This window comes from Sus scrofa, chromosome 13, assembly GCF_054392235.1.
Source record: "Sus scrofa isolate SSC_HxYL_T2T_F1_AM1 chromosome 13, Sscrofa_HxYL_maternal_Yorkshire_Landrace_v2.0, whole genome shotgun sequence".
NCBI lineage: Eukaryota > Metazoa > Chordata > Mammalia > Artiodactyla > Suidae > Sus > Sus scrofa.
In genome coordinates, this window is record NC_139395.1 from 212,494,073 (window position 1) to 212,519,328 (window position 25,256).

General features: G+C 39.9%; 2 protein-coding genes across 16 annotated transcripts in view; one reads left to right on the plus strand and one right to left on the minus strand.

Moving 5' to 3' along the window:
* GART (phosphoribosylglycinamide formyltransferase, phosphoribosylglycinamide synthetase, phosphoribosylaminoimidazole synthetase) overlaps positions 1–3,620 on the minus strand; it is a 30,765-nt gene extending 27,145 nt beyond the window's left edge. For 4 of the 6 annotated variants that reach the window (XR_014825144.1, XR_014825145.1, XM_084991984.1 and 1 more), the window contains exons 1-2: positions 3,587–3,620; positions 1,090–1,273 (exon numbers count right to left, since the gene is read on the minus strand). Coding sequence is in view for 2 of the 6 variants with exons in the window: in XM_084991984.1 (XP_084848110.1) it covers positions 1,090–1,234 (145 nt within the window). In the remaining 4 variants the exon portion in view is untranslated. Of the gene's footprint in view, positions 1–1,089; positions 1,274–3,586 lie in introns of those variants that run through there. The other 2 variants (XM_084991986.1, XM_084991985.1) reach the window with 2 other exon arrangements.
* Positions 3,621–4,567: 947 nt separating this feature from the next.
* The window catches only part of SON (SON DNA and RNA binding protein), a 31,287-nt gene continuing 10,598 nt past the window's right edge, over positions 4,568–25,256 (plus strand). For 6 of the 10 annotated variants that reach the window (XR_002338039.2, XR_002338040.2, XR_002338037.2 and 3 more), the window contains exons 1-6: positions 4,568–4,686; positions 7,663–7,829; positions 9,836–15,715; positions 17,081–17,241; positions 19,185–19,331; positions 19,509–19,697. Coding sequence is in view for 5 of the 10 variants with exons in the window: in XM_003358932.5 (XP_003358980.2) it covers positions 4,610–4,686; positions 7,663–7,829; positions 9,836–15,715; positions 17,081–17,241; positions 19,185–19,331; positions 19,509–19,697 (6,621 nt within the window). In the remaining 5 variants the exon portion in view is untranslated. Of the gene's footprint in view, positions 4,687–7,662; positions 7,830–9,835; positions 15,716–17,080; positions 17,242–17,470; positions 19,332–19,508; positions 19,698–19,796; positions 20,609–25,256 lie in introns of those variants that run through there. The other 4 variants (XM_084991982.1, XM_084991981.1, XM_003358933.5 and 1 more) reach the window with 3 other exon arrangements.

Sequence of the window (25,256 nt, forward strand, 5' to 3'; positions counted from 1 at the left end):
GTAGCTGCAAACACAACTGGGCTGAACAGAGCCAACCACCTCAGCACAGCAAAGGGTGGCAAGAGGAGGATGACACATCTAACCTGTCACTGTAAGTGACAACAGCCTCATGACCACCTTGGGAGGTTTTAATAGACCAGTCTGTGTAACATCAGTTGTATCTAAATAAAATGTGTATGTTCTTAAAAAATACCCAGCAATCCCCCCTGCCACCCCCCACCCGCGAAACAATAACTTACTCCCAGAGCTAAGATCCTAGGGTACTAGGCACAGAGTACAACCTGTAAAATAAGGCAGGTGGGTTCCTTGCCCTCATGTAGCTTACATTCTAGAACAGAAATGAAGATGGGAGATAGACAATAGGAAAGTAAAAATAGATACAGACAATGGTTCATGATTGAGAATAAGTGAAATGGCGGTGGACATACTTCATGGAGAAACTTTGGGAAAGTCCTCTCTGAGGAGGCAACGTAAATTGAGAATGATGAGAAGCCAGTCATGCCAGGAGTGTAACGAAGTCCAAGGCAACTGTTTGGGAAACTGGCAGGCCTACATGGACGGAGCCACAGTGAAAAGAATACAAAGGATATGAAAAATTAGGCTGGAAAGGCAGGCAGAGGCCAGATCAGAAAGGGTTTTGCAAGGAACAGCAAGGAGTTGGAGTTTTATGCTAAGTAGTATGAGAAGCCACTGAAGAGTCTAACGCAGCCTAATAACTGATCATTGTCTCATATTTACTGGCAGAAGAGATAAAGGTTGAGATCTATCATGGAGTGAGAAGTGCTAGAACTTACATTTAGCACTGCTCATTTTTTCCTCTCCCCAAATACACACCAAACCTTTAACCTGTGTTAGACACTTGGTGATCTTTTAAATTGACATTTGATAAGGTTTAAAGTAAGGAAATGCCACACTCTGAAAAATAGAATACCTTAAATTTGCAACACGTGGCACGTATTTAAATCACCACATAAATTTTTGGGTTAAGGAAAACATTCAAATCTGAATAGCTATTGACCTTATAAAGAAGAGATGTGATTGACAGTTCATCATTTGCAATTGTTGACTATTACTTTAAAACATGATTACCAGTATTTGAAATCTTTTCGGAGGAGGCAGTGCCGGCATTTCCCGGGGTAACCAACACTTGTTTGACATGATTAGACTGTGCAAGTTTCCAGGCCAGTGTATGTTCCCTTCCTCCATTGCCAATTACAAGTACTTGGGCTGCCATTGCTGTCTGTGAAGCAGGAATTCAACAGTAAAATGAAAGCTGCAGAAAGAAAACCAGTTGATATTTTAGAATATATATACTTTAGAAATCATAATTTCCAAATATGGTTTACGTAGTCATTTATAGTCATACAAATGATATTTTATGGCAACAATTCATTTGTGTGTAAAATTAGGATTCATAATTTGAGAACTCTGTACTCATAAGGATGAGGGCAGAACTTCAAATTTATTTATTTATTTACTTACGTTTTAAAACGAGAGTTGCAACATTTATTTCAGGTTCTCTCGGGGGGATTTTTTTGTTTTTTTTTTTTTTTTTCCTTTTTTGCCACACAGGCAGTATGTGGGAATTCCTGGGCCAGGGATTGAACCTATGCTGCACAGCAACAACCAGAGCCACAGCAGTGAGAAACACAAGGAGTCCCAACCTCCTAGGCCATTAGATAACTCCCCAAAATTTCAAATTTAAAGAAATATTTAAGACTGGAGGCTGTAAAGGGTCACATAGTAAACATTTTCACCTCGGAGGTCCGTGTAGTCTCTGTCGCAATGACTGAACTCTGCCACTGTAGCACAAAAGCAACCTTGGACAATAAATAGGACAACGTGGCCTGGCTAGGTCCAGTAAAAACTTACATAAATAGGCAGCGGGCTGTAGATCATAGTTTGCCTATTTCTGCTCTAAGCAACAGGAAGCTATGCAGTTTATAAAAAATGTGTGGCTGTGTTTCAACAAAACTTTATTTATGAAACTGAAATTTGAATTTCATATAACTGTCATGTGTCACAGACACATCACTTTCCCTTTTCCCCCAATGACATAAAGGCTATTCTTTAACAATATAAAAGCTATTCTTTATTTGGTGGACTGCACAAAAATGAGTAGAATCAAAAAAATAAATCATAAAATTAAAAAAACAAACAAAAGTGAGTAGGAAGGATTTGGCACAGGGGCCATACTTTGCTGACCTCTGATTTAAGGAATGTGACCTTGGAGTTCCCGTTGTGGCGCAGTAGTTATCGAATCCCACCAGGAACCATGAGGTTGTATAGCACAGGGAATTTTATTCAATATTCTGTAATAACCTACATGGGATAAGAATGGATATGTATCTCCATTCTTTATCGGAGTCTTTTCCCTTATGTGTATGTGTGTGTGTGTGTGTGTGTGTGTGTGTGTGTGTGTGTGTGTGTGTGTGTATACATACACATAATTAAATCACTCACTTTGCTGTACACTTGAAACTAACACAACGTTGTAAATTAACTATACTCCAATAAAAGATATTAAACAATCAAAAATTAAATTAAAAAATAAGAATGTCTTATGAAGCCAAGCAAGGATTCACGACTATTTATAAACGATTAACATTCCTTACACTCAACAGAAGTAAATGCTAACCTGCTGTATTTTACTTATTCTTTTGCCTAAATTGATGCTTAAAGGATAGAAAGTTCTAACAAGGAAATAAAAACCACCAAAGCAATGAATAATGTTACTTTTATTTACTAACTTTCAAAAGACATTTAATTATACAGAAGGCAAACTGAATCAATTAGGGTAAGGAACTTGCTGGAGGTCACACCGAAAAGAGGGGGGTGAAGCCTGGATTCCAATGGAACTAATTTTGCTTCAGATAATATATGAGGAAGAAAAATTAATTATATTTCGGAGAAGAAAACACTATTTTAACTTAATGGAGAACAAACTTGCCATGTATATTGAGATATATTAAATGAACATATCTTTAAATTTAGAGAAAACATTTTAGTTTGAATAACAAGAGCAGTGAAGGGAAATTATCCTGATCGCTGTAATTGACTGCTGAAATAGGATTAGGACTCGGCCTGAGGGAATCTATACCCAGAGTGGCTAGGAGGTCTCCAGAGTACCTAGGTTTGAGTTAAAAACGAATTAGCTGGGATACCTTCCTGGGCCTCAGTTATCTAAATGGGTACCATAACGAGAATCAGAGAGCCAGGAAAAGCCACTTCCAAGTACCTGGTGAATAAAATAAAGTAAAAATCAACTACAAAATTGGATTAAATAATCTGCTAAAGACAAAAAGGGTGCACGACGAGAAAATATGCAATTTAAGTGCCTGACCTAAAAAAACGCACAAAGACAAAAAAAAAAGGCCCTGACATCTTAGAAAGCAGGGAAAGTGACAGATCCAATGTAAACCTCAGCTGAAAGTGAATGGCACATGGTCAACCTTCACTCACAGCATTTAAAACCTAGATGAAAATTCCGAGAACCAAACCAGTTCCTACAGTTTCATACCGTTCCTAATACTAAATTCCCCAACCAAAGCAAAAGTGTACATTACCAAAAAGTGGCGAAACTTACCCGCAGACACCCAGCCGTCCTCGGGGATGGCACCAGGGGCTCGCCGCGCGCCGGAAGTCGGCCGAGGGGGATCCGGCGGTCACGCCCCCGCCCCGCCCCCGGCGGGCTTCGCTTCCCCATTGGCCCGCGCGGCCAGTGGTCCCTGCCGCGAGGTAATCGAGAGTGGTCCCCTCCCGCTCTCGGGCGCGGCCTGATCCCGCTCCAGAGCCGGGCTACCAAGCCCCAGCACGTTTACAGGGTAACCCTGTAGTGTCGGGTGCCACGTATCGTCTCTGTTCCGCCCAGTGCCTCCTGAGCTCTGAGGAGGGGGGCGCCCTGATGCTAAAGCCATGCTCAGTTAATTGTGTGTTGCTCACGAGTCAGCTACCTTGGAAAAGTCTCGTGACACGCCTGGCTCCTGACGAGCCCGGGTTTGAATGCAGGTCGCTCACGACCTCTGCCCTAATGCTAAAATTTAAAAAGATGAGGCCCATTATAGGATACCACAGAAGAGAGATGGGGGTAAAAACGTGTTCTTCATATGGAGGCAGACGCTGATTAATGGTCTCCCGGAATGGCTCGTCTTGCCGAAACTCGGTGCCATCCAGGAATGTTGGAAGCCCCGGTCAAAACACCATGTTGCCCCCCTTGCACTCTTTCCTTAGGGAATTTAACACTGGGCGTTTAGTGACTAAAATAAGCCTCTTAAGCCCCCAAACACTATTGGACCCTGAGAACTTTAGCTGACAGAGTCGCCTCCACAGAGACTTCTCCTGTAATGGCGCCTGCGTCAGTCACTAACATGGCGGACATAGCCGTGCGCGGCGCAAACGTCAGCAGCTCTACCCCAGACGCTCAGAAACAGCAGAGGAGAGAGTGGCCGTGGCCACTGATTGGTTTAGGGGCGGAGCGTGCCAGTCCGGGCGCTCCCGCAGAAACCAATCAGGACGCCGAGAGACGGAATTGGCCGCTGCGCCTCCTCCCGAGGCATGCTGGGAGCCTGGAGGACTAGCGAGGAGGAGTTGAGAGAACGGAGCGGACGCCATGGCGACCAACATCGAGCAGATTTTTAGGTCTTTCGTGGTCAGTAAATTCCGGGAAATTCAACAGGAACTTTCAAGGTAAACGCTTCCCAGACTCTTTTGCTCCCAAGGGACCTATGGGGCCCCACGTAGCCTTCCATGGCACCTTTCTTCGGAGACGCTGTCGTTGCTCGTCTCAGGCCCCGCTACAGCCCCGCCTGGGCCTGGGATCCATTTTCCGCCCCCCCCCCCCATCCGCTCCCTCCCTTCCCAGCGAGTAACTTGGGCCTTTGCGAGGTAATCCCAGGCTCCTTCTCCTAGAACCGAGTTAAGATGCTCACTCTTCTCTCCCGTTTGGTCATTTCCTACTGTTTAGCTAGTGCAGGCCTAGTTGTCCACCAGGGACGGGCCTAGTTCCTTCCTCAGCTCCTCCTCCGCCGCCGCCGCGCCTCCCCTCCCCCTCTCCGCCTCCGCGGATTTCGCCGGCCGGTGTCTTTGACCGGAAAGGGTCTCTAACGGCCGTTTCTTGGGTAATCTTAAATCCGCTTTATTTTTGCAAGCTTCAGACCATTTGGGGGTCGGGATCCTTTAATTAGATTATTTGTGTCCTAGAGTCCTGTGGTTTCCACCAGGCATCATTCTAATATTCTAATAGGTTAGAAATTTGAATTAAAATAGCTCAAATTAATGTTAGTTACTTTGACAGAGGGTTCGGGGTGACGAAGAAAGAGGATTTTGAATTACTAGTAATTTTTTAATTTAGCAAGCGCAAAGTGGACTTTGTGAGTAGGTCTAAATTTTTTTGCTACCCCTGCCCTAGTTGACCTATTTGACCAACAAGCTCCTTTTGTCATTGCTACGTAGTTTACCCTTGGTTCTACAAAATTTGAACAAGATTTCTGAAGAAAGAGTTGTTTACACAGGAAAATCGCCTGGGTTCTGTTATTCAGTGGTTGTATTTATGCTTTGTGTAACATACATATTTGTTCCGAGTTCATATGTATTTATAGTTGATTTTAAAAGTTAAGAGCAAGAGCCAGACGTAAGTGGATTTTAGAATCAGTCGAAGACGAAATTGTAAATAGCGCTCAGTTAACAGGGTTATTGGGGCACTGATACGTTGTAGTGCTAGAATATTTTTTTTTTTTTTTGCGGGATATATTGTTGTTTAAGTGGGACATATATCCGCTCATTTAATTGCTTTTAAATATTTTATTAATGTGGTTATTTTTAGGATGATAAACGATTTGAACTAAGGTGATACGATTTTTTAATAGTTGGATGCAATAAGTAGTTATGGTGGCTAATTGTCCTGTCCTGTTTCTATACCTTTTAAAAGTCAGTTTTGTATTAGTTTTGTTGTAGTAAAGGAGAGAAAATTTAAAGAACACGTATTATTGATCTTTATGTTTTTCAAGTGTACCGAATATCGTGTTTTGTGAAATGTGATCATCTTTTTTTTTTTTTTTTGGCCTATATATTGTGAACCAGTTTGTCTTTTATCACAGTCTCAGTAGTCTGGAACATTTTTCATGGCTCCCTAGAATTCTGGTCTAGGAATGTGTTGGTGGATATTTAGGTGTTTTGAAATTTCCACCCCTTTTCAGTAGTTTAGTAAACATCTTGATAGCCTTAAGATGATCACTTTCTCATAGACTGGTGTTTTTTCCAGACCTACTTTTCTAATTTTTAAGTCCACAGCTTATTTTTAGTAAGGTAAGCACTTTGTAAATGCTTAGGAAATAGGTAAAAGAGCTCTGGGAAGAAAGTCTCGGAAGAATATTAAAGCAGTTTATCACTAGAGGAATATTCAGCTTCTGTTCAAATAACATGCAATATTTTATCAGCCTGTAAACAAGTTTTTGATTATTTGCCATTTTATCAATCTATAGTTCTTTTTTTCTCATCTTTTTACATATGTTGATTAGGGTGAGGGGACTGACGTTTAGATAGTTTAAGTTATATGTAGATGCTAGTTAAGAATATGAGCTCTGGTTTTGAATACCGGTTTTACCTCTTCATAGATAAGGGACCTTCAGCCTTCAGCTAGGGTTTTTTTTTTTTTTTTCCGAATCTTCTCTGTCTCATTTTCTTCATTAAAAAAAAATCAGAAATAGTGCTGACCTTAGATTTATTAGGGTGAGTTAAAAATATAGAACCATGTGACCATAATTAATAGTTAATAAACTTTAAACATTATGCGATTCATTGTATTAGACAAAAAAGTATTCTTTAATAACATTTGATTAACTTTGGAATTTTTAAAATTTTTGACCAAACTATCAGATAGTGGGGCATAACTGTTGGTTTGTTTTGGTAGCAAAATTTAAGGTAAATTAAGTCAAACATGCTGTTGAAATTATTTTTCAAAACAATTTTTGCAAATTTACAGAATATAGTACAAATGACTATGTAAATATGTTTATACGTCCATTAAGTTTCTTCTGGCCCAGTAAGTTGAAAGTAAGGTTAGTTATTCACTTACTATTAATATGAATGAATTGTTTTACATGGTTTTTGATGACTGGGTAAGAATTACCTAAATGTATATTTCTTTTTAAATGTTGTGGTATTCCAGTAACTCTGATCAGTTTAAACCTAATCTGATTGTACACATTACCTTTTTTACTTGATAGGTCTGTGACTAACTTTGTCTTTCTTGATACTGTTGATGGTGATTGTAATCCATGCACAGGTGTGGCTTTATTGTGGCTATAGTTTCTACCATAATGTTAGGTCCTATATTTTTCTTTGGTTTTGTGACTGTGCTTTTAATAATTTTTCTCCCTTAAGATAAATATGTGGTTGGGCAGTAATTTTTAAAAGAAGGTGAACTTAGAAACTTGTTCTTAAAGACTTTCTTAGCTTTTCTTTCACAGTTGTGTAAGTTATATGAAAATGAAAATATACCAATTATAAATAGTGTTAAGGAAGCACTAGTGATGGGAGTATCATCCCAAATAATTATAAAATGGTGAAATGTGTGAATTTAGAATGTTTAATTGAGTTAGAAATATTAATTTATTGTATGGCATGATAAAAATGTTAATGAATTTTGATAACTTTTTTGTCAAGTGGAAGGAGTGAAGGCCAGCTCAATGGTGAAACAAATACACCTATTGAAGGAAACCAGGCAGGTGATGCAGCTGCCTCTGCCAGGACCCTACCAAATGAAGAAATAGTTCAGAAGATAGAGGAAGTACTTTCTGGGGTCTTAGATACAGAACTGCGATATAAGCCAGGTAAGTTGGAGATAATGAGCTGTCCTGAAAACTTAAAAGATTTTAAAATTGTTAACAGTAGTATTTCTTGATTGCAGAGTATTTAAGATGTTCATTAGATCTAAAATGTCAATAAATGCAAGCTTTAGTTTAATCGACATACTGAAGACTTTCCTATTTATATCTTTTTTTGGAAAATGTATTTATACTGGAACATGAGCATTGATGCACTTGTTTGCTTTGCTGGTGGAATATAATTGTCTTTATTTGTTCAAATCTTGTATTGCCTCATTGCAAGGATTTTGAATGCAGGTTTTCATTGAACAATTGTGGAAATAATCAGTTTTGAAAGGTACAGGTGTCTGGACTAAATCTGTAGTGATTTAAAAACCCTGGAGGGTTTTGTTTTAAAACTCAAGTTTAGAGATTGTTTTTTTTTCTCCTAAAAGTACAGGAATGGAGAGGAATCATTTAAATGTTGGATATTTAGCATTTTGGGAATCAATTAAATAAATAATTCTTAGAAGTGAAAGATTTATGATCAATCACAAAAATAACAATGACTTTTAGAAATGGAGGAGCTGTGGTATGGGTTTTTTTTGTTGTTGATACAGCGTATGGTTTTAAAAAATAGCATAGACTCTAGCCATGCTTAGATTTATGGCTCTAGCAACTTGAAGTATAATGTAGCTAACTAGCATTTGGTGCACAGTAAACAATTGGTAGAAAATTACTAGTTTTGCTTTGGAACAGGTCTTATGTATAGATTCACTTTTTCCATACTGTTGATGATCTGGATTTCTGGTCAACTTTTTCTAAAATCACTAAGGTCTGTCTAATTTGATACTGACATTAGAGTAAATCTCATTTGGTTATAAAGTGGATCATAAACCACTCTTCTTTCAGATAATGCAAATTAAAATTTTCTTAAGTTACATGTTAAGGACTAAATTTCCTTCCTTAAATTTTAAGAACAGAAATATTCAAAAATTATTTCTTAGTAATTTTAGTAGAGTATTGCGGGGAAGAAATATTTTGATTAAAATGTAACATGAGTGAAAACTCAAGTTCCATATTGGTGTTTACATTTGTTGTTCTGACCTTTGGGTAATTACTATAAGAGCAATCGCTTGTACTTGCTGAGGGCTTGTTTTGTGCCAGGCATTGTTCAGTGTACTTCATATATTTTAACTCAGTTCAGCTATAGAAGACCATGTCAGCACTTGGGCCACATCCATTTATCTAGTGAGTGGTGGATTGATTCAGGATCCAAAGGCAGTCTTTTCCAGAGCCAGTGTCATATTGTTTCCTGTATAAATGAGGGTTATAAAATAGTTGATGAAAATTATTAATATGAATTTTTTATAGAATTGTAATAGTTGATAATATTCATCTATAAGTGTAGTTTATATATATATATATATATATATATATTTTTTTTTGTCTTTCTAGCATCACATTTGTGGCATATGGAAGTTCCCAGGCTAGGGGTTGAATCTGAGCTGTACTTCTGGCCTACGCTACAGCTACAGCAACAGCAACAGCAACAGCAACGTGGAATCTGAGCTGTATTGCGACCTATACCACAGTTCACGGCAATGCTCGGTCCTTAACCCACTGAGAAAGACCACGGATTGAACCTGTGTCCTCATGGATAATAGATTCATTTCTGCTGAGCCACAGTGGGAACTCTATAAGTGTAGTTTAAAAGTAACTTGCTATAGTTTGAGAGCTGGAGAAAATAATTGTTTTAAATGAATTTAGTAAAATACATCTTTATGTAATTTTCAAAATTTTTTGTGATATGTTAACTTATTTTCAACTCAGGTTTTAGTTGTAAAAGAAGTGTTGGGAAAGTGTCAGTCTTCAGATAGCTAGTTTATAGAAAATATTCAGTAATCTTTTATGTAGCAAGAAGTGTTACAATAAAGTGTTTTAACATGGAATATAAGCTTTGGCTTATCTGATTTATCTAAATCTATTTTGGGGAATGTTCGACAAATTAAAATTAGTTTCCTTAATTTCAGACTTGAAGGAGGCCTCCAGAAAAAGTAGATGTGTGTCTGTACAAACAGATCCTACTGATGAAATTCCTACCAAAAAGTCGAAGAAGCATAAAAAGCACAAAAATAAAAAGAAGAAAAAGAAGAAAGAAAAAGAAAAAAAGTATAAAAAACAGCCGGAAGAATCTGAATCAAAGATGAAATCACATCATGATGGGAACATAGATTTAGAATCGGATTCCTTTTTGAAGTTCGATTCTGAACCTTCAGCGATGGCACTGGAGCATCCTTTAAGAGTGTTTGGCAACAGTGAATCTCCTGCAGTTGTGCTAGAATCTCCTATAGTATCAATGGAGGTATCAGAGCCACACACCCTAGAAACTCTGAAACCAGCTACAAAAACTGCAGAACTGTCAGTTGCATCTACATCAGTAGTCTCGGTGCAGTCAGAGCAGTCTGTGGAAGTAATGCTGGAACCATCCACAACAAAGATCCTGGATTCCTTTGCAACAGCACCAGTGTCTACTACAACAGTAGTCCTAAAGTCATCTGAGCCAGTTGTAACAATGTCAGTGGAGTATCAGATGAAGTCTGTGCTGAACACACCTCCAGAACCATCAAAGATGTTGTTAGAGCCTCCAGTAGCAAAAGTGCTAGAGCCATCAGAAACCCTTGTATCATCAGAGACACCTACCGAGGTGCATCCTGAGCCAAGCACATCAACCACAGTAGATTTTCCAGAGTCATCAGCGACTGAAGTGCTAAGATTGCCAGAGCAGCCTGTAGAAGTACCCTCGGAGAATGCAGATTCATCCATGACAAGACCACAGGAGATGCTGGAGCTGCCCAAGACCACAGCGTTGGAGCTGCAGGAGTCGTCGGTGGCCTCAGCGACGGAGTTGCCGGGGCCACCTGCGACCTCCATGCCGGAGTTGCAGGGGCCCCCTGTGACTCCAGTGCTGGAGTTACCCGGGCCCTCTGCTACCCCGGTGTCGGAGTTGCCAGGGCCCCTTTCTACCCCAGTGCCTGAGTTGCTAGGGCCCCCTGCGACAGCAGTGCCTGAGTTGCCCGGGCCCTCTGTGACATCAGTGCCACAGTTGTCGCAGGAATTGCCAGGGCTTCCAGCACCATCTGTGGGGTTGGAGCCACCACAGGAGGTACCAGAGCCACCTGTGATGGCACAGGAGTTGCCAGGCCTCCCTGCAGTGACAGCTGCAGTAGAGTTGCCAGGGCAACCTGTGGTAACAGTAGCAATGGAGTTGACCGAACAACCTGTGACGACAACAGAGTTGGAGCACCCTGTGGGGATGACAACGGTGGAACATCCTGGGCAACCTGAGGTGACGACGGCAACAGGGTTGCTGGGGCAGCCTGAGGCAGCAATGGTGCTGGAGTTGCCAGGACAGCCAGTGGCAACAACAGCGCTGGAGTTGCCAGGGCAGCCTTCGGTGACTGGGGTGCCAGAGTTGCCAGGGCTGCCTTCGGCAACTAGGGCACTGGAGTTGTCAGGGCAGCCTGTGGCGACTGGGGCACTGGAGTTGCCTGGGCAGCTCATGGCAACTGGGGCACTGGAGTTCTCGGGGCAATCTGGGGCAGCTGGAGCACTGGAGCTTTTGGGGCAGCCTTTGGCAACAGGGGTGCTTGAGTTGCCAGGGCAGCCTGGGGCGCCAGAGTTGCCCGGGCAGCCTGTGGCAACTGTGGCGCTGGAGATCTCTGTTCAGTCTGTGGTGACAACAACGGAGCTGTCAACGATGACCGTGTCGCAGTCCCTGGAGGTGCCCTCGACGACAGCGCTGGAGTCCTATAATACGGTAGCACAGGAGCTGCCTACTACATTAGTGGGGGAGACTTCTGTAACAGTAGGAGTGGATCCCCTGATGGCCCAAGAATCCCATATGTTAGCTTCTAACACCATGGAGACCCATATGTTAGCATCCAACACCATGGACTCCCAGATGCTAGCTTCCAACACCATGGACTCCCAGATGCTAGCATCCAACACCATGGACTCCCAGATGTTAGCCTCTAGCACCATGGACTCCCAGATGTTAGCGACCAGCTCCATGGACTCCCAGATGTTAGCGACCAGCTCCATGGACTCCCAGATGTTAGCGACCAGCTCCATGGACTCCCAGATGTTAGCGACCAGCTCCATGGACTCCCAGATGTTAGCGACCAGCTCCATGGACTCCCAGATGTTAGCGACCAGCTCCATGGACTCCCAGATGTTAGCGACCAGCTCCATGGACTCCCAGATGTTAGCGACCAGCACTATGGACTCCCAGATGTTAGCGACCAGCTCCATGGACTCCCAGATGTTAGCGACTAGCTCTATGGATTCCCAGATGTTAGCATCTGGCACTATGGACTCTCAGATGTTAGCTTCCGGCACCATGGATGCTCAAATGTTAGCGTCTGGTACCATGGATGCCCAGATGTTAGCATCTAGTACCCAAGATTCTGCTATGCTGGGTTCAAAATCTCCTGATCCCTACAGGTTAGCTCAGGATCCTTACAGGTTAGCTCAGGATCCCTATAGGTTAGGTCATGACCCTTATAGGCTAGGTCATGATGCCTACAGGTTAGGGCAGGACCCTTATAGATTAGGCCATGATCCCTACAGACTAACTCCTGATCCCTATAGGATGTCACCTAGACCCTATAGGATAGCACCCAGGTCCTATAGAATAGCCCCCAGGCCATATAGGTTAGCACCTAGACCCCTGATGTTAGCATCTAGACGTTCTATGATGATGTCCTATGCTGCAGAACGTTCCATGATGTCATCTTACGAACGCTCTATGATGTCCTATGAACGATCTATGATGTCCCCTATGGCTGAGCGCTCTATGATGTCAGCCTATGAGCGCTCTATGATGTCAGCTTATGAGCGCTCTATGATGTCCCCTATGGCTGAGCGTTCTATGATGTCAGCTTATGAACGCTCTATGATGTCAGCTTACGAGCGCTCCATGATGTCCCCAATGGCTGACCGATCTATGATGTCCATGGGTGCTGACCGGTCTATGATGTCGTCATACTCTGCTGCTGACCGGTCTATGATGTCATCGTACTCTGCAGCTGACCGGTCTATGATGTCATCTTATACTGCTGATCGTTCAATGATGTCTATGGCAGCTGATTCTTACACCGATTCTTATACTGATACATATACGGAGGCATACATGGTGCCACCTTTGCCTCCTGAAGAGCCTCCGACAATGCCACCATTGCCACCTGAAGAGCCACCAATGACACCACCATTGCCTCCTGAGGAACCACCAGAAGGTTCAGCATTACCCACTGAGCAGTCAGCATTGGCAGCTGAAAATACTTGGCCTATCGAGGTGCCAGCATTACCTCCTGAAGAGTCTGTATCGCTGCCTGAACCTCCTGTGAGTCAAAGTGAGGTTTCAGAGCCTTCGGCAGTGCCTGCTAATTACTCAGTGTCAGCATCGGAGCCTTCAGCGTTAGCATCAGAGGCTGCTGTGACTGTTCCAGAACCACCACTAGAACCAGAGTCTTCGGTTACATCAACACCTGTAGAGTCTGCTGCTGTAGTAGAGCATGAAATTGTTCCAGAGAGACCAGTGACTTATATGGTGTCTGAAACTCCCATGATGTCAGCTGAACCGACTATGTTAACTTCAGAGTCAGAGACAGCAGAAACTTTTGATTCCATGAGAGCTTCAGGACATGCTGACTCAGAGATATCTGTGTCCCTGCTGGAGCCAGCAGTACCTATTCCAGAGCCATCACAGAGCACTCTAGGTCTCCCAGCTATGGCTGTCTCAGAGCTGCCAGCTGTGGCTGTCCCTGAGCAATCAGCTGGGACTGTTGCAGAGCCACCAGCCATGGCTGTCACAGAGCCCCTGGCTGTGGCTGCCCCAGACCCACCTGCTGTGGCTGTCCAGGACCCACCAGCTGAGGCTGTCCCAGAGCCCCTGGCCTTGTCTGAGCCAGAGCATGTTACCATTCCTGTGCCAGTTGTTTCTGCCCTGGAGCCTACTGTGCCTATCCTGGAACCAGCGGTGTCCGTCCTTCAACCTAACTTGATCGTTTCAGAACCATCTATTTCTGTCCAAGACCCCACTGTGACAATTTCAGAGCCTCCTGTCACTGTTTCAGAGCAGACACAAGTAATACCAACTGAGATGGTTTTAGAGTCTACACCAGTAATCCTGGAGTCTAGTGCTACGAAAGGAATGAATTTACTATCTGGTGATCAAAATCTTGCTCCAGAGATGGGCATGCAGGAGATTCCCATGCATTCAGAGGAAGAGCCACATGCCGAAGGACACCTGAAGAATGACTGTTATGAAACTGAAAATGGTATGAGTACAGACCTTAATATAAATAATCACTTAATTGCTAAAGAGATGGAACATAACACAGTGTCCGCTGCCAGCATTGGTGCTGTTGGTGAAATGGGTGAAGAGAAAATTTTGCCCACCCATGAGACTAAACAATGCACAGTATTGGATACCTGCTCTAGTGTTAGTGAAACTGATGTAGGAGGAACTCTGTCTTCTACTGGTCCCCTTGCTCTTGAACCTGATGCAGTGGGAGCTGGTAAGGGTATTGAATTTGCCACAGCATCTGCTCTCAGTTCAATTAGTAAATATGATGTTGAAGGAGCTTTAACTACTCAAGATACTGAACATGATATGGTAATTTCTACCAGCCCCAGTGGTGGTAGTGAAGCTGACATAGAGGGACCTTTGCTTGCTAAAGACATTCATCTTGACTTATCATCTAATAGTAACTTTATTAGTAAGGATGCAGAGGAATCATTACCTATACAGGAAAGTGACCAGACATTAGCAGTTGCTCTTAGTCCTAAAGAAACTAGTGGAGAAGATAAAGAAGTACCTCTCCCTGCTACAGAGGCAGTGTCTGATACAGGATTTCCTGCCAATATTGACGACATTAATGAAGCTGATTTAGTGCGACCATTACTTCCTAAGGACATGGAACGTCTTACCAGCCTTAGAGCTGGTATTGAAGGACCTTTACTTTCAAGTGAAGTTGAGCGGGATAAATCTGCTGCCAGTCCAGTTGTAATTAGCATACCAGAAAGAGCCTCAGAGTCGTCTTCAGAGGAAAAAGATGATTATGAAATTTTTGTAAAAGTTAAGGACACACATGAAAAAAGCAAGAAAAATAAGAACCGAGACAAAGGCGAGAAAGAGAAGAAAAGAGACTCTTCATTAAGATCTCGAAGTAAGCGTTCCAAGTCTTCTGAACACAAATCACGAAAGCGCACCAGTGAATCTCGTTCTAGGGCAAGGAAGAGATCATCTAAGTCCAAGTCTCATCGCTCTCAAACTCGTTCACGGTCCCGATCAAGACGACGGAGGAGGAGCAGCAGGTCAAGGTCAAAGTCCAGAGGAAGGCGCTCTGTGTCAAAAGAGAAGCGCAAAAGATCTCCAAAGCACAGGTCCAAGTCCAGGGAAAGAAAAAGAAAAAGATCAAGCTCCAGGGATAATCGGAAAACAGGTAGAGCTCGAAGTCGCACCCCAAGTCGACGGAGCCGGAGTCACACTCCGAGTCGTCGAAGAAGATCTAGATCTGGGGGAAGAAGGAGCTTTAGCATTTCCCCGAGCCGACGGAGCCGTACCCCCAGCCGACGGAGCCGTACCCCCAGCCGACGGAGCCGCACCCCCAGCCGACGGAGCCGCACTCCCAGCCGTCGGAGCCGCACCCCAAGTCGACGGAGCCGCACCCCTAGCCGTCGGAGAAGATCAAGGTCTGTGGTAAGAAGACGAAGCTTCAGTATATCACCAGTCAGATTAAGGCGATCACGAACACCTTTGAGAAGAAGGTTTAGCAGATCTCCCATCCGTCGTAAACGATCCAGGTCTTCTGAAAGAGGCAGATCACCTAAACGCCTGACAGATTTGAGTGAGTCATTTTAAAATTTAATGGTATTAGAGAATGATTTAAATTTGAGTTTTTTCCTTTGAGTCAAATGGAGTATTTGTGGGTTATTGGTTCAGAACAAATCTTCCTATCTTTGAATTTTCATAATTAGGTTAGCCTCTGTCTAGAAAATGTGGAAACAAGTACATTTGTAATTAATGTTTAAAAGACTTGCTTTGGAGTGTGTTAGAACAAGATTATTTCCATACTTGAGTTTTTTGTTTTGCTCAAACCATGTTCCATAACTAAAAATGGCAAGTAGAAATTCAGTTAAAGACAAGGCTAGTATCTGTTCAGATTGTTATTGTATGTGTTCCCAACGTAGATTCTTGCAAATAAACCTGAGATGTTTCCTTTTAAATAAGTTACATGTCTTAAAATGGCAATACAGTACTGTTAAATGTTTACAAAGATAATTCTGATTGGTATAATGGGTAAATGGAACAGAATGGTGAATTTTGCATCTGGGGAGTTATTTACCTGGGTGGCTATAATGTTAGGAAAATAAAGTGAAATTTATTAAAGTGATTTCAGTAATCTGCCTTATTTTAAAAATGAAATGTTATTTTCTTCCCCTAATTTAAAAAAGTGTGCAGAGGTGATTACAACTTGATGGATAATGAATGATGACTTCTGTAATAATAGTGGGTAATTTACCATTATCCCTGTGGATTGGACATTTCTAGGTCAGAGTTGTCTGAAGAAAAAGATCTTAACAATAAGGGAGAATGCATTTAGTTAACAAATACCTTCTGAGTTCTTTTTTTATTCAAAGCAGAGGAACAGTTTGTAATTCCTGGAGTGATTACAAGTTAGTAGAGGAGACACAGATACAATGCATATGTGTCTTTTACCAAATAGTCAAACTGCCAGAAGAGCGGAATGTGATGATTGCTATAATTGCTGGTATAGATTAGGCACTTTGGGAGCCCGTTGGAGAGGGGTGTTAAATTCTGACCTAAGACTTGTTAATTGAAGAGGTGGCAGTTTTGAAGTTGGACTCAGAGTGATTTAAAATGTCAAGAGATTAGAAGGAAAGTAATTGAAAGGCATGATAGTTTTGGAAAATAAAGTCAGCTTTGGCAGATGTGTGTCTTAGAATGTGTGGCAGGGTGATCATTATGGTTGTATAATGAGCTATTGTATGATATTTGAGTGGGAAGCAAAATGGATTTAATTCTCTTTTAAATATGAGGCATTTTCTTAAAAACTTTTGAGGTAGCGATTTCATGAGAACTGTTAAGTTAGGGCAGTTTGGTTAATACAAAATGTTAAGTTAGGGCAGTTTGGTTAATACAAAATGTACAGCCTTTTAGGAAAACTGCTTTTATATTTTTCCTCTTGCAGATAAGGCTCAGTTACTTGAAATAGCCAAAGCTAATGCAGCTGCCATGTGTGCTAAGGCTGGTGTTCCTTTACCGCCAAACTTAAAGCCTGCACCTCCACCTACAATAGAAGAAAAAGTTGCTAAAAAGTCAGGAGGAGCAACTATAGAAGAACTAACTGAGGTAAGCTAGACAGAATTTGTTTTCATTTTTAAATGGATTATTCCAGTGATGTTGACTCTGGAGCGTGCCAAAACCCGAATTGTGGGCTGAACTGATAATGGCTGGCACCGAGTGGCCAAAACCCGAAATACAGATGTGGCAGCGGCAGAAGCTCTGTTTAGCAGGCCATTATCCGGGATGGCTAAGCTCCGCTAGCTAAAAGTTACTTCCCATTACTTTTGCTTTCCAGTTTTAGAAGCCAAACTGACTGAGGAGTGGGACGGTTCGTTTGAATGGAGGAGGTGTTGAGTGAGCAACACGCAGAAGCTCGCCTACAGTTTCGTTTCCATTCACGACGTGTTCACTGATCGCCACGAGTGTACTGCATATACGCAAAGACACAGACAATCTTCAGAAATGATCTTTTGCCACCGGAGCTTGGAAATTAATGAGAATAGCTGGCCATTGCCTGAAAGGAACTTCTTTCGCATCAACATTTCGGGTTTTGGCTGTTTGGTACCAGCCATTGGTGATAATGGCCGGCCATTATCAGTTCTTCCTGCGGTTCGGGTTTTGGCAGTAACATATATATTTTAAACACACTTATTTTTGTTTTTAAGAATTTGATATTTTCAATTGAGGCTTTTTTTTTTTGTCTTTTGGCTTTGTTTATTAAATTTTTTTTTTTTTTTTTTTTTTTTTTTTTTTTTTTTTTTTTTGGAGGACGCTGAAATATTGCTGCTAGGATCCAGAAATACCACACTGTTTCAGATATTGAAACTTGTTATTGGCTAGCCTTATGCCAGCCTGCCACTGTCAATATATTCTGTTCCTTTTGGTTACAAGCTTGGTATACTCTGTGTTTTTGGCTAAACGAGCTTTTTATCCTATTAAAATATTTTCAATTGATAAGGGATGTGACAAATTCTACTGCTTGTATAGAGACAAGTCCACTCAAATTTACTCTGACCTTTTTATAAAGCCAGGTAATGGAGTCTGTTCCTTTGCTTCTCAAGAAGGAACTGACTTTGCTTTATGTGTCAGACCTCATCAGTTGTACCCTCTCCATCATGCCTTATTTTCCATTCTTTAGTTCTATTCCTTTAGACACTCGACCCTCAGAAACATTTACGGAAAGACATGCTAATGTCTAAACCAATTGCAAGTGTTTCAAATTTTATTTTGCCATACATTTGGGGATCATATAGTTTCTTAATCTGTTTCCTCACTTAGATTTATTAGGTATGAATTACAACTTTTTTTTTTTTTAAGTTTAAGGACCTAGTGAAGGCTTCTATTGCTTGCTAACAAATCCAAGCTCCTTATCTAAAACCTTGTGAACACTTAGTGTTTCCCTAAGTATTTTAGCCTCATCTTCAGCACTCTTGTCCCTTCTAATAAGTTTTTTTCTCACCTCCACCTGATTGGGTGACTTTTTTTCCCTTTCTGTGCTAATCCTTGTTCTTAACTATGAAAATCTGGCCTAGAACTCTTCAAGGACTATTCCTTGATTATCAGATTCTGCCTGATTCTATTCTCTCTTAAGCTTTTGTTCTTTCAGCACTTATGTACTCAGTTTGTATTATATCGGTTTGCACTTGTTAATTGTGTTGCTCTGTAAAAGCGTTCCTCAGTTATCTCATGTGTATGTATTCTGTCTCTTGAACTAGATTGTAAGCTCCTTGAGAGCAGGGACCATGTCTTTTACTTTATTTTTTTGTATTCCCCGGACAGTGCCCAGTACAGTGCTCTGCACATAGTAGGTGCTCAATAAATGTTGTTGACTGACTGATCAGCTAGAGTGTGTTTAAATAATAGCTAGTAAGCTAAGTTACCTATTTGTAACTTAGTAATCTTGTTTAACTTTTGGAAGTTGATGTTGTGTGGTTTTGAGTCTTTTAAGAAATTACTTTTACTGTACATAAAGTGTAAGATTTATCTTTTGTTTGTTTTTACTTTTTAAGAAATGCAAACAGATCGCACAGAGTAAAGAAGATGATGATGTGATAGTGAATAAGCCTCATGTTTCGGATGAAGAGGAAGAAGAACCTCCTTTTTATCATCATCCCTTTAAACTCAGTGAACCCAAACCTATTTTTTTCAATCTTAATGTGAGTACTGGTGTTTATAGACTGGTGGAACGGCACAGCTTGTGGAACTGTTTAAGTAAAACTCAAATGGATTTTAGTTTTTAGTTTAGGTTAAATACTATGAGAAATAATATAGTCATTTTCAAGTTACGGTGAAAAACTGTTGAGTTTTAATACAGAACACCATTATTTTTTTAGATTGCAGCGGCAAAGCCAACTCCACCAAAAAGCCAGGTAACATTAACAAAAGAATTCCCTGTGTCATCTGGATCTCAGCATCGAAAAAAGGAAGCAGATAGTGTTTATGGAGAATGGGTTCCTGTAGAGAAAAACGGTGAAGAAAACAAAGATGATGATAATGTTTTCAGCAGCAGTTTGCCCTCTGAGGTAAGTAAGATGAATATTATGTCTTTTTTAAAAATATACCTGTATCTGCATTTTATTGTTATTTTATATCTGATTTGGATTCTGTTTCACTCTTCTTAGGGCCGGGTTAAACGGCAGGGCCGGGTTAGACGACAGATGAAACAACCCGCAGCTTCTCATTTGACAGTAACTCGATGCAATTCACTTTGTGGAACCAAGCCACAAAGTGAAAAGCATCGAATTGCAGAGAACAGTGTTATCACATCCCTACCCAACATTGGGCCCTCCTTGCACTTGTGGGAAGGTAGCCCAAGGTACAACTATTTAGCTTCCCGTTTTGCTTCAAGGCTCTATAGCTCTAGATTTTGGTGGTAGCAAATTAATTGGGTGGAGGGATTGAGCAGAGAGAGGCAGATCCTCAGGTTCAACACAAGAACTGGATTGAAAAAGGTCATTGTAGGCTGATGTGAGCATCTTGGATACATAGCCAACTGCCCTAAAATAATGGTTTCTTGCTATTTCTCTGGGTTGTTTGTCAGATAGCCTTTAATTTTAATCATTTTCCCCTCCCTGTGCTACCTTGGCCCCATTTGGATTCTTGTGTTTAACCTAATGCTCAGCCTTGGTATTCCATTTCCCTTCTTCCCCTTTTTGCTACTATTAAAAGTTGGAGAAGTGGAATTCACACCTTGAAATTTCCAGGAGGCTATAGTTGTATCTTGTCAAAATGACGCAGTAATAATGCCAAGTGTCAAAACAGCCCCATTAAAATGCCGCCTTTTTAAATAATGTGCTGCTAAATATAGTGCACATGAAAACAGCAAGACTGTATATATATGTAAATATATATATATATATATCTGTATCTTTGTATGTATCTCTGTATCTGTACCTTTGCTGTATCTTTTAATAAACAGTTTACTTTTATTTAACTTGTTGTGCAAAATCACGCTTGGGGGATCTGGGAGGGTGGAGACTTACTAGGGGGGTGGGAGTTTTAAATGATACCATAGACTAGTCATCACCTTTTACCCATGGTTTCTGAAGTCCAGACATTTGGATATCTGACGCCCTTACAATGTGGGAGTTCTTCCCCAGTTCTTTCCTTGCCGTTCTGGGATATGTAGGTCAGAGAGACCTGTACCCTTCACCTTCAGGTTTCCCTTTATTGGCCATATCATCACCGCCCAGTAAACACCTCCGGTACTAAAACTAAGCAAATCCTGTTTTATAAAATCAAAAGTGAACAGAACCCAAATCAGAAACTTTGATAGTATTTTTTTTTCCCCTGAGCTGTTCACAGGCTACATCTTCACAGTGTTGTTTTTTTGTTTTTTTTAAACTTGAAAAGCAAGATCTATACAATCAAGCTGGACATAACTAGCCAATGCAACTTACAATAACTATTGATGATCTATATTTATATGGATTCAACAGTTGAAGCAAGTTATACTTTCACCAGCTGGGGGAGAGAGAGCTTGTTTGGAGAATATTTTAGTGAAGCTAGTTGAGTAGCTCAATTGCTAATTCCCAGATTAGGCTACCTGTGTGTCTCAAAAGGGAAAGGTTAACTGACAGTTTGCAGTTGACTTAAATCTTGTAGTAGGTGAATAAAAACCATGATAAGAGGGGCGGAACAGACTTAGAAATTCTGATACATATGCTTTTTTAGTAATTTCTTGAAGATTAAGTATTTAACAAGAGTTGGGGAAAACATAGGGGAATTATTCATGTGAGAAATTTTCCAGTGGAGTGAAATCCTATAAATATGAATAATTCCCAGGGATTTTCCTGAGAAGATAAGTGACCATAACTATTTTAACCTCAGTTGAACATGGGGAAAGTGCTTGGTGAATGAATCCTGGTAATAGCTTCATTTTGGTTGAGGGTAAATAAATATATATATTTCAGTCTTCAGCCATTTTCAGTCTTAACACTGAAATTGTGGTGCCTTACATTGTCTGTCATTAATAGTGGTTGTCAGATTCTAATGAAAACTTGAGAGGAATTATTCCAAAGAGATCTCAGGGGAGAGTAGTAATTAAGTAGCTTTTTATTAAAGCAGAAGGGAAAAATTTCTTTCCATGAAGCACATTTCTCCCGTGAGTAGGATAGATACAACTAGTTGATATCACAACTCTAAGCTAGCTTTTTAGAAGATTAGACTCAAAAAATATGTATGTTAACTTTCACTTCAAGGAAAACAATCCCAAAATTTTAGGAAGAAAAGGGACAGAAGTTTGCTTTTGCTTTCAGGTCTCTGTATTACCACCTAGCAGTAATAGCGAACACTAGAGGAAATGTTCCCAATGTAGAACGTTTAGTTCCAGTCCTTTAGCTGTATCTTACAAATAATTGTAAGATTAATGTTCTGGGTACTGTGGTGACATTTTATGGGAGCATTGATTTCTTTTGATTCCCTATCAGGGGTTGAAATAAAGACTTGGAAGAGTAAAAGGAAAGTTCTTCTAAATATCAATATTTTAAGCAAATATTTAAATTTTTTTAAATTTGTCAGTCTTTTTCATTTTAATAAATATAAATTGAATTTGTGGGTCTTCAATTTTGAGCATAAAACAGTTAGGCAAATTTACTGATTTGATCTCAGCTTTGATCCCACCAATTGTTTTGCACATGAGTGCTCTTTGACATAAGTTTGAGAGGCTAGACGTGGATGGATCAACATAAATCCCTATCTTATGGAATGTCAACTCATCAGACTGTGTGCCCTTCTGCTATAGCATCATCTTCCTACCCAGAAGCCAACCAGCATCATCTTCAGTAAGGGGTAACTGCAGAACTTTGGCCATATTTGTGTGAATTTGATTTATAAACAGTGAAATCAAAAATGTTGGAAACAGTTAAAAAATTATCCTTGGGGGCATTAATTCTCGGTAATAAGTTTAGCAGAAGCTTATTGGGCAGAAGATACATATACAATCTCTGACAAAAAAATGTCCTTGGGTTTACTATCATAAATGTCCAGAGGTAGGTTGCCATTAAGGTCTGGTGATTGCTTACGTATTAGGGGCAGTTTTTGTCTCTGGCAGCTGTGCTTTATTTGTTATTACTGAAGAATTATTTCCACATTCCAATGGAGCTATAATTCCCTAACATTTGGAAGCTTCTAAATTTTTAAACTTTAGGAAAGCTGAGTTCTCGAGGTAAGATAAAAAATTTAAATGAAAATGAAACTTAGGTCCTGGCAGTGCTAGAATGTGTTCAGTACAGCCTTCCTTATTCAGTCTTAATCTCCTTAGATTCCCGTGGGTGATTAACATGGAATTTTGTTGAGCCATTTAATGGGTTATTTATTTCTTGCTACAATTCATGTAAATTAAATGTGTAAGTTAAGAGTTGCACTAGAGAATTATATGTGAAATATTAAAAAGATTCATAATTCACTTTTTAAAACCAATCAAGCCACCTAACGACTGAGGCATTTAGTGTGTTTTTTGTTTATATAGTTGTCATTTTCTAAATGAACCTCTTTGTATTTTATTGGTTTTTGCGAAATATTTTTAAGACATGTTTTAAATGCAGGTGTCAGGTGCTTTTTCTTTCTTGCGTTTGTTTACAATTAGTTTTCCTTTAATACCATCTTTTAATTTGAGATACCTGCAATTACCGATGTAGAAAATAATTTGCCTATTATAGGGATTATTTTCCTTACCTAACTAATCACCTTCTAATAACACATTTCAGTTCTTCTATACATTTTCATTGACTTTGTAAGAAATACTGAAAGTAATTGTTCCATTTATATAAACAGTCGGGTTAACAAAGGGGAAGTAAATTGATTTAGAAGGATTTTTTTTTTTAATGAGGATGATAAAGAAGGTACACAATTACAACTTAGGCCATAAAATGCGTGTTACATGGTGTCAGTTACATTATGTATTTCATTACTCCTGACAACTTTTTAGGTTATGGAAGTAGTAATCTTCTGTGTTCTTGAAATAGGTGAAATAATTTGGGCAGATTTTTATTAATGTGAAAACTGAAATTATAAGTTAAGATACTCTTTTTATGTGGATTTCACCTCTTAGAACAAGTCCTAGGGAAAAGGAAATTAAATATTTCCCCCATCATAATACCTAGAATATTACTACACATTAGATAGAAAGTCTGTCATGTATTAATGGAAACAAATAAGGCTTGTTGATGATAGCCTGATAATAACAGTAAAAGATTTAAGGTTATTTTTTCCCTAGTTCTTAGCCTTCTAAAACTTTTAGCATCGTTTTGGTATCTTTTGCACATTACTGGTTTTGAGCAACATTAAAAGATAATTAAGACTAAAGCTCTGCTGTATAGTGTAGTCCTATATGCTGTATACACACAAAAAAACCCATTATATAATCCAGTATAGTAGTCATTAAGTGATTTACTGAAAAATCAGTTCTTCAATTGCATTAGCTGCATTTCAAGGGCACATTAGGTATCACTGTAGAAAATTCTACTGGACAGTGCTGTTCTAAAGGGTAGCTGTGATATTTTATGAGTGTTTTAATACTGGTTCATAACATTTGGTCTCTGGATATTAATGCTTTGGGGATTATAGTTGGCTTTTTATTGCATATCCTGAGTTAACTTAAAAACTGGAAACATGCTTTTTGATAAACTCTTAAGGAGTCTTAAGAGATTAAGATAATCATGATTGATTTTATTTCGAGACTATTCACATTAAAAAGAGCGAATATGAAATTAACAGTCAAATTACTATTTGGTAATAAAATTTGGAAATGAACTTGTAGCTCACTTGGTAAGACTGTTGAAAAAAATGGAAGTTGTATTGCCTCAGGAAAAAACTACTTGTAATTTTATCTAAAATAAATTTATACTAAATGTCATTGTTGCTCTATTAAATAAATATCATTTAAATAAATAAAAATTCCTTTCAAAGTGAGATGTGAATTTAACATACAATATTACTGAGACTTGAATGAAGTTTTCCCCCGAGGATAAATGATAACGTATTTAGATTACCCCCTTAATAAAGGTTTAAAGAGAAAAATGTATGATGATATAAAGTGTTTTCAGCAGGATGAATTTACAGATAGGTATGTTAATCTGCTTTTCAGTTGGGAAGAAGTAATTTTATTCTAGAGAAGTGGGAGTTTTCAGCGCCATCCTAACTACATTTTTATGGCTAGTTTATAGTCGGAAATTGGGGTATCAGAGCTCGGGGTGGTGGGTAAGTACATTTTCCCTAGTGTCTACTCTAAGTCTCCACTTCTTAGGGTAAAAACCTATTATTTATACTTAAATACCCTACCTAACATGTAGATTGTAGACAAGTATGAAACCCAAAGTAATTCTGGCAAAGTTAATGGACTGTACTTGGGATATATTTGGTGGGTGTTCAAAAATGACATCAAAGACCATACCTGATAGTTTTAGGAAATAGACGATAGGCACAAGAAATGTAAATTTTGACCTAAAAGTTCCTATTTAAAGTCCCAGCAGGTGATCAGAATTATAATAGAAGTGAAAAGTGAACCAACTAAGTTTCGTAGTGTTTCTGTCTGGTTCATATAAGCCCCCAAAATAGTCTAATTAGTGTGGATGATATACTAA